This window comes from Tupaia chinensis, unplaced genomic scaffold (assembly GCF_000334495.1).
Source record: "Tupaia chinensis unplaced genomic scaffold, TupChi_1.0 Scaffold000627_1, whole genome shotgun sequence".
NCBI lineage: Eukaryota > Metazoa > Chordata > Mammalia > Scandentia > Tupaiidae > Tupaia > Tupaia belangeri.
The window spans coordinates 468,125-477,075 of record NW_006160147.1 but is presented as its reverse complement, the minus strand read 5'-3'; the positions used below and the strand labels follow the sequence as shown (position 1 = coordinate 477,075).

The 8,951-nt window shown below is 53.8% G+C and overlaps 1 protein-coding gene across 1 annotated transcript; it reads left to right on the top strand.

Annotated features, from left to right (window-relative positions):
• Window positions 1-4,424: 4,424 nt before the first annotated feature.
• Window positions 4,425-8,935, top strand: ARL8A (ARF like GTPase 8A; the record flags this gene model as incomplete). The annotated part of the gene is given in 6 exon segments (XM_014591945.2): window positions 4,425-4,505; window positions 5,098-5,171; window positions 6,935-7,028; window positions 7,195-7,262; window positions 7,503-7,573; window positions 8,255-8,935. Coding segments are annotated over 6 exon segments (438 nt in total), but the record flags the coding sequence as incomplete, so codon positions are not given.
• Window positions 8,936-8,951: the final 16 nt, after the last annotated feature.

Below are 8,951 nucleotides of genomic sequence, written 5' to 3'. Positions count from 1 at the left end.
TTGTGTAGGTGAGCCTGCAGTAAGGGCTGCGGCCTCCGTTTCAGAGCCGGGCTGGCCTGTGCTGCTGGGCCCAGGAGGCTTGGAGCAGGGGCTGGGCTGTCCGGGAACCTGGCCTCAGCTGCGAACTGGGGTTTCTGAGAACTGTGAGTGGGCCAGGGACTAACCCCCAATGATGAGGTGGGTCAGCAAAGGAATGCGGCCAGTCACCCAGGTGCTTCCACCTGCCTGTGTTGCCCAGTCCTGCAGAAGAGGGGCCTCCCGGCAGCCTCAGCACCAGGCTTGGAGCAGGGGCTGGGCTGTCCGGGAACCTGGCCTCAGCTGCGAACTGGGGTTTCTGAGAACTGTGAGTGGGCCAGGGACTAACCCCCAATGATGAGGTGGGTCAGCAAAGGAATGCGGCCAGTCACCCAGGTGCTTCCACCTGCCTGTGTTGCCCAGTCCTGCAGAAGAGGGGCCTCCCGGCAGCCTCAGCACCCTAGCAGGGAGCCTTCAGGTGAGGATGCCACTCCACAGGGCGGGGGACAGAGGGTGGATGAAGAGCCGCAGGAGCCCTCCTCAGTCTGGGCTTCCTTCTAAGCATGCTCTGCAGGTGACCTCTGCCCCTTCCTCTCAGTGTCTTCTGGCTCCTCCCCTGGCAGGGCCGGGATCAGGCCTACACCGCATCGCATCGGGGTTTGGGGCTCCTGTCTGGCCCAGCTCTGACCCTGGGTCATAGACTCCCTGGGTGGATTTAGCAGGGCTTGGACCCTTGGGCACCTGAATTCCAGCTGGTCTTGCAGGTCTGGGGGCGGGTTGGGGAGATTGGGTTTCAGACATTTAGGTCTGGGAAATGTCCCTCGGGCAAGGCCAAGAGGAGAAACTGAGTGCTGGGTGTCACCTCCTGCCTCCCGGGAAGCTCTCCTCCCTGTTAAAAGCTGTGTTCCTGGGCAGAGAGCCACAGCTACTGTGGTGGGCACAGTTTCCAGGCCTGGAGGGCAACCTTTCCTATCGTATCCAGGGAACCAGAGGCTACAGCAGGTCAGGAACAGAACCTGAGTCCCGGTTCCACTGCCAGCATCAGGAGTTTCTTTATGGGGCTGGCTCCATAGCCTAGTGGTTAGGAAGCTGGATCCCCCACATGGCAATCACAGTTTGAATCGCAGACCTAGAGGTTTGAAAAACATACTGGGTGCATATGCGTGTGTGCCCAAAACCCTGACAGGATTCATAGATGGGGGAGAAGCGATGACACGGCCACACCCCATTGGGGGGGGTGCTTTTGTCCTCTCTTTCTGTCTGTCTCTGGCAAGTACATGCACCCTCGGCATTAAAAAAATGCATAAATAGAAGAGTTCCTTGACCAGAGGAAATACCCCCTCCTCGGCTCATAAATTCCCCCTTCATATTACAGTTGCTGCTTCAGCTGGCACATCCTGAAAGGGCAGGTTGCATTTCCCTCCCTTAAAGAAGCTTCCCAGGAAAAGCCACCGCCAGTGGATTGCAGTTGGAATTCCAGTGTCAGGGTAACCCCCTGTATTCTCAGTTCTTCCAGGGTGACCACGCTGGCATTTCATCTTCCCGTGTATAATCACGGAAAAGTATCTTCCAGGAAGAAATGAAGTCAGGAACCCCCGGCCCCGTTCCCACGCCCACTTCTGACTTTCTGAATCACCTTTACCTGCTCGTTTGGCCTTTGTCTCAGCTTCTTCCCCATTGGAATTTTTGTTTCCAACTCCCTCCTTGCCATCTGACTGTAAATAGAAATGAGTTGAAGCTGGGGACAGCAGGTAGCATGTTGGTTAAGGCACTGGACTCCCACATGATTGACCCTAGTTCAAATGCCAGACCCTGAGGCTAGAACATCACGCTACCGTGCATGCATGCGTGCTCAAGATCTCAAGAGAAGAAGGGATTGTGGCATGGCCATCCTCCCTAGGGGGCGATTTCTCACTTTCCCTCCCTCTGTCTCTCTCCAGAGAGCACACATGCCCTGTGGTAAAAAACAAACAAACAAATTTTGAGTTGAAGCTTAACTGCTTACCAGGTTAATGTGAGCTGGAAAGAAACCAGAGCCTTCACAGTGCTTCTGAGCACCCAACACTGACCTTTTGAGTTCTGAAAAGGTCGTGATGCTAGAAAGGCGGAAGGTGTTTAGCCCAGGAGAAACAGGAGGGTCAATTTCATATATTTTAAGGTATAAAGACTGTCCTATGGAGTCACTAGTCTTGTGGTTCCTGAGGGGATTTAGGAACAAGTGGGAGTCCTAGGAAGATGGAGTTTTGACCCAATTCCAGCTGAGCTCCATTCACAGTTGAACAGGAGCGGCTGGTGCTGGGAGCCTGGCTCCCTGGAGGGTCTCCTGGCATCCCCCGCCACGCATTTTGCCAGGCTCCTCATTTATTTGGGAGCCTGTGGGCCTGCTATTGCCAAAGAGCCCTGATGGCTCCCCATGCTATAGCAAATCCATTTTTTAAGTACTTCGTGGGCCCTATTCACTGTCCCTAGGAGACCAAAACCCTTCTCCCCGCTTTACAGTAAGAAACCCTAAGGCCCAGAGAGGTTAAAGCGTCTGTCCAAGCTGGTACGCGGTAAGAACTAGGCTTCTTTACTCACGCTCGCTCGATGTTCTTAATCAGCCTAGATGGGGTTGGGGTTGGGGAGGGGGTGGACTTCAGTCCAGCAGGTGCATAACACCTTGGCGACCTGCTGGGGCTTTGGGTAATCAGAGCACATTTGTTTCTCCTTATTGAACCGGAAGAGAAGAGCCCTCCTGAAGGCACCTCCTCTTCCTCACTAATTCCTAACTTTCAGGGGCTCTTGGGCCCTTTTGATTGCTGAGAAAAGGTGTAGACTCTTCCTTCAGAAAAGTGTGCAGACGAACCGTACACACAGGGGTATGTACAGTCGCAGGGGTGCAGGGCATCTCTGAGCCTAACTCGGACCCCAGGACCCCTGTTCTGGGCATTCGGCGTCGGCCATGAGTATTCAGTTCTAGGACCTTGGCGAATGGGGGATTTCTGCAGATCGAAGGGAGATGATGCACTCCTGTTCAACTGGGGTCCCGGGATCTTCATCTGAACCTGCAAGTTCTGAGTAAGAACTGATCATCTCCTTCACTTTGGCTAATGGTCAGAGCCCTTGAACCCTGTATGTGACCCACCAAATTATTCCCACTACCTGGTCAGAGGAGTGGGTGTGGTGAAGGCACAGGCTGTCACCTTCCGGGTCAAGGCTAGGTGAGCTCCGTCCCTCATCCTGCTCTGGGCGTGGTGAGTGCGTGGGTGGAGAGAGGGGCTAGCAGAAGTGTCCTGTGGTGAGCATGGGGGATTTGGGTCTGGGCTTTTTTAAGCCTGTGGCTAGTCTAGAAAAACCCCCTGATCTGAGACAGTGTGAAGGGGAGAAGTGAAAATGATTGTAATTTGAAAATGGAAAATGGAATGACAAGCAACTCTCAAGTAGTCAGCAAACACTTGCTAGCACTGTTCCCATAGACCTGAGTCCTCTGCCCAAGAAGCTTTCAGTGTAGTGGAGAGACGCGTGAGTAAACAGATAATGCAGAGTGCAGAGCGTCCGTCCTCGCACGCAGAGACAAGTACAGAGCGAAACTGTGCACAACCCGGACGCTGCTTGGCATGCATTAGGGGGTGGCCAGTGTGCTTCCCCCCCAAAAAAAGGTTTGACTTCTATATATACTGTCTAGGGTCAAGCATCCCTAATCTGAGAATCTGAAATGTGAAGTGCTCCAAAATCCCAAACTTTATAAATGCCCACCCGACAGCTCAAGTGGAAGACTGCAGTCAAATGCTTCAATCCAAAAAAATATTGCATAAAATTCAAATGAACCTTGGGCTATGTGTATATGAAACATAAATGACTTTCATGTTTGGACTGGTTCCCATCCCCAAGAAATCTCATTATGCATGGGCAGATAGTCCGGAATCTTACAAAACATCCCAAACCTAAACACATGCGGGCCCAAGCATTTCGGATAAGGTTAGAAAGTCTGTCCACTTTCCTCGCGCTCCTCCCGGGCTGTTAGGACGTGACCTGTTGAGGTTCTTTTCCTGGGAGGTGATTTATTCTTCCTCTTCACTAAAGACCAGACACAGGCAAGAAGCTGCCGTTACGGCTAAGAGCTGCATGGTAGACCTCAGGAATTTTCTCCCAGTCCAGATTGCGAGACTCTGAGGTCATCTGGCAAAGATGAACCTTTTCCCAGAGTATCCCCAGGTGGGCTGGACACTTAGGCCAGTGATGGCCCGTCCTGCCTGAAAGCAAGGGATGTACAAGAGGGGGCTCCTGGGAGACTCCCCTCCCCCAGTGGAAGTCAGAGGCATGCCTGACCTCTGTTATTCTCGCAGCTTCTTGGTCTGTGGCTGTCAGGAAAGGTGTGTCCGGGTCCTGTCAATTTTTGCAACTTTTCCAATTCTGGCTCTTCTCTCCAGTCAGGACAGTTCAATGAGGACATGATCCCCACCGTGGGTTTCAACATGCGCAAAATCACCAAAGGGAATGTGACCATCAAGGTGAGGCACCGGTTAGGGGCTGTGGAGCGCTGGTGGGAGGGCAGCTGAGGCTCCTGGGAAGAGCACCTCAGGGGAGCAAGGAATCAGGGGCTGAAATTCAAGACAGGGGAGACGGGAGAAGAACTGGAGAGAAAAAAGCTGGGAGGAATAGGGGAGTAGGGCAGGTTAGGAGGAGCTGTCTGGAGCCAATATGAATTTGGGGGCCCAGCCATCAGTGCGTATGTTAGGAAGACTGCTCTGCAAGCTGAGACCACGTGGGTTTGATTCCTGGTCCAACCTGAAGGCTACGTTCAGTGATGTGCACCTGTTATCTAGTAACCTAGGGAGGCCGAGACAGGTGGATTGCAAGTTTAAGGCCAATCTGGCATTTGTACCAAGACTCTAGAAGAGCTGGTTGTGGTGGCATATGCCTGTGACCCCAGACACTCAGGAGGTGGAGGCAGGAGGGTGGCGCCTGGAGAGTGGCACGCTTCTGCAGTCCCAGCCGGGTGGCAGGAGAACCTCAACAGGCAACACTCTGTACATCTAGGGGGAAACGGTGGGTTTGGCTGCTTGCCTGTGACTGAGGCCTCCTCATCCTTCTCTTGCTCAGCTCTGGGACATCGGGGGACAACCCCGTTTCCGCAGCATGTGGGAGCGCTACTGCCGAGGAGTGAGCGCCATTGTGTAAGTACAGGGTGGGTGGGGCCCACAGGATCTGTAGCCTGGTACCTGCCAGGTACTGGGTTTCCCCAGTCGCAGGACTTCAGAGGCAGGGCGCCAGATAGGGCAGAACCCTCAGCTCCTGCACCTGTCTGGGCACAGCCCGCCTTCACTGTGTGTGCTGGTTTCTTACCAGAGAAGTGGCCTGGACACGCACTGCCCCATCTGGGAACTGAGTGTCCCTGCGAAGCCCTCTGCAGTGTCCTCCACCTCACCCAACCCAGAGTCACCACTGTCGTGGCTTTTGTGTGGCCTAAATGCTTCATTCCCTTGCTTTTGGAAAACAGTCTTACTCTGTAGATAGATGAGGAGGTCTTCAAACAATTCATGGAAACTACATGTTATGAAAAAACTATACATGGGTTTCACTGGTTGGGGCACCCAAATAAGCTTGTACTTTTATTTTTCTGCAAACTTTTTGAAGTTCCCCCTATATATGCCCAGATGCTAAATGATTTAGTTTTCCTAATAAAACAGACACTAGATTTTTTTTTTTTTTTGAGAGGTTTTTGCTATAGGGCTTGTGCGCTCGCCAGACAGACAGAGAGACAGAAAGCGAGAAATCACCCCCCAGGGGGATGGCCACGCCACAATCCCTTCTTCTCCATTCTCCTCTTGGGATCTTGGGCACGCGTGCATGCACACACACTCAACGTGAGTTTAAGTCACTGGGTCCAGGACTCGAACTGTGGTCGACTACATGGGAGTCCAATGACATAGCCATTATGCCAACTGCTGGTCCTGACACTAGATTATTTTTTAAATCTGATTTTAAACAAGTGTCTTGCAGAAAGAAATTCTGGAATTGGGAATAGCAGTTAGCATAATGGCTATGTCGCTGGACTCCCATGTAGGTGACTGAGGTTTGAGTCCTGGACCCGGTGACTTAAACTCACGCTGGGCACATGTGTGTGCGTGCCCAAGATCCCGTGAGGAGAATGGAGGAGAAAGGGATTGCGGCGTGGCCATCCCCCCGGGGGGTGATTTCTTGCTTTCTGCCTCTCTGTCTCTGTCTTTCTGGTGAGCGCATGCACCTTATAGTGAAAACCTCTCAAAAAAAAAAAAAATTCTGGAATTTGGGGGCCAACAGGTGGTATGGTGGTTAAAGGCACTGGATCCCACATGGCCAATTCTGTGGCTTGAGTCCCAAACCTCGTGGTCTGAAAAACACGTTGGGTACATGTGTGTGCTTACCCCAAAACCCGTGAGGTGAATGGAGGAGAAGGGATAGCGGTGTGGCCATGCCCCCTGGGGAGTGCTTTCTCACTTTTCCTCTCTCTGTCTCTTCCAGAGACCACACACACCCTATGGCAAAAAATCCGTAAAAAAAAGAAAAGAAATTCTTTTTCATTTGCTTTTTGGGGTTTCATTTGCTTTTTTTAACCTGACCTTACCTGGTCTTTCTATGAAAACTTGCGTGAGTCACTTTGGGAGGGACTTGGAGTAATCTCAAGGGGCCCACGCTTGCCCACAAGTAGTAGCTGCTTTGGGAAGGACTTCAAGGGGACAGGATGATTGATGGCAGACCCAGGAGCTCCTGCAATTTTCACTCCATGGGTTCAGAAAACCCCCACGGAGTGCCTGCTTCACACCAGGCAGGACAGCCCGTGGGTCCTGAGGTGACCAAGGCGAACAAGACGTCTGCTTGTGTCCCAGCAGCTCCTTTTCCTTCCTGCCTCTCAGCCCAGGGTGCCAACGTGCTTGTCCCCACCTCGCCTGTTCCCCAGGTACATGGTGGATGCTGCTGACCAGGAGAAGATCGAGGCCTCCAAGAATGAGCTCCACAACCTACTGGACAAACCTCAGCTGCAGGGCATCCCGGTCAGCGAACCTGGGCCACAGGGAGGAGTGCTGGAGTCGTTGGAGCGGGCGGAGAGGCTGGGGGCGTGGGGGGTGGGAGGGAATGGTGGGCCACGGAAGCCAGCCTACCACCCAGACACCCTAGCACAGCTGCCCTAGCCCTGACCTCTTGCCCCCTCCTCTGTAGGTCTTGGTCCTAGGTAACAAGCGAGACCTCCCGGGAGCTCTGGATGAGAAGGAGCTGATTGAGAAAATGTGAGTTTGGTGACTGTCCTGCCTCTCCCCATTCCCTAGTCACTGGCTGGGCTGTGCTGTTCTCAGTGTTCGCCATGCGGTGGCAGCAGAGCCCCCCTTTCCAGGAGCGTCACCCTCTCCCGTGGAGCCCTTGAGCAAGAGCAAGGCCCTGACCTGACCCCAGGCCCCAGGCCCCAGGCCCCAGGCCCCAAAGGTCCTGGGCAGGGCTCGCCAGGCTGACTCTGCTGTGCTTTCCCCCAGGAATCTGTCTGCCATCCAGGACCGAGAGATCTGCTGCTACTCCATCTCCTGCAAAGAAAAGGACAACATAGGTGCCTGGGCTTGGGGGGACTGGCTGACATTCCGAGTGGCCCAGGGAAGGAGAGGAGGAAAGAGACCTTTGAAGTGTTTTAGCATAGTAGTTCTTGCCCCACGGCTTTTCTTTCTTTCTCTTTAAGAATTATTTATTCTATTTGTTAATATTATTATGTAATTTGATCAGAGAGAGAAAGTAAGAAAGCAAGCCTCCAAGGTCCAGGACTCGAACCATGGTTGACCATGTGGGAGTCTAGCACCTTAACCACTGCACCACCCACCAGCCCCCCATGACTTTTCTTTAAGCCCAAAGAAGCTCTGTGGTTCTTGGGTAGAGCAGGCAGTGGAAGCCCAGATTCTGAGTAAGACCCAGCTGTGCCCAGACTGCCGGTGTAGGGGATAATCAAATCACTCAGCTGCCCGGGCCTCACTTCCTCGCCTCTGAAGTCACGGGTGGGAGCGGGTGATCTGGCCCCTCCTGGCTGGCACGTGCTGTGACTCTGTCCAGATCATGGTACCCAGATTCCCCTCCCATCATCTGGCGCTGCTCGGAGCTAGGTAGCTCTGGTTCCCTGATGGTTTAGGCCCGCCTCCTGGCTGCATCAGGGAAGCCTTGGGCTTACTTCCTGCCCCTGCTCTCCACCGCGGCTTGCCCAGCACGTGAAGGTCTCGTAACCTTCTCTCGTGTCCCTCCTCAGACATCACCCTACAGTGGCTTATTCAACACTCAAAGTCACGGAGAAGCTGAGACTGCAGCCCTCCTCCCTCGGACCCGGGACCATCGCCACCTGAACCTGAAGCCGAGCTCCCCGCCCACCCTGTCTGCCCCAAGCCCATTCCCCCCACTCAGCGCGGGAGGGCCCTCTGGGGGCCCCAGAGTCCTACTCTGCTGAGGTCTGACTCCTGTTTTTATTGTAAGATAAATCGCCCCCCATTCTGGTCCCCTAACCGCATCCCCTCCTGCTCTCCCTGGATCCCTTCGCCCAGCCCCGCTTCCTTCCTCTCAGCCCTGGCCACAGCCTCGCCTGCCTCGCTCCTGTCCCACCCCCTCACTTCCCTTTTCAACACTCTCTGTTATTGTCCTGTGTGTACAGTATATATATGTATATATATTTTAATTTTTTAATTTAAGCAAAGACTAAAGTCAACCATTTGATGCTGCAGGGGCCCTCTAGGACCTGGGAGGGGGGCAGTCTGGAGAGAAGGAACTAGATGCAGGGTCGGCTTGCAGTGAGGCTGGATCAGGGAGGGTGGCGGCCGGCCAGGGCAGGGACCAGCCTGGGCACTGGTGGCCGCCCTGAGGCCCCATGTTTCCACCTCCTGATCCGGCTTGTCCTGAAGTACTCGAGTGCAATGGTTGTGGCGGCCTCTGGCGGGGGCTCCTCTCGTCGCCCA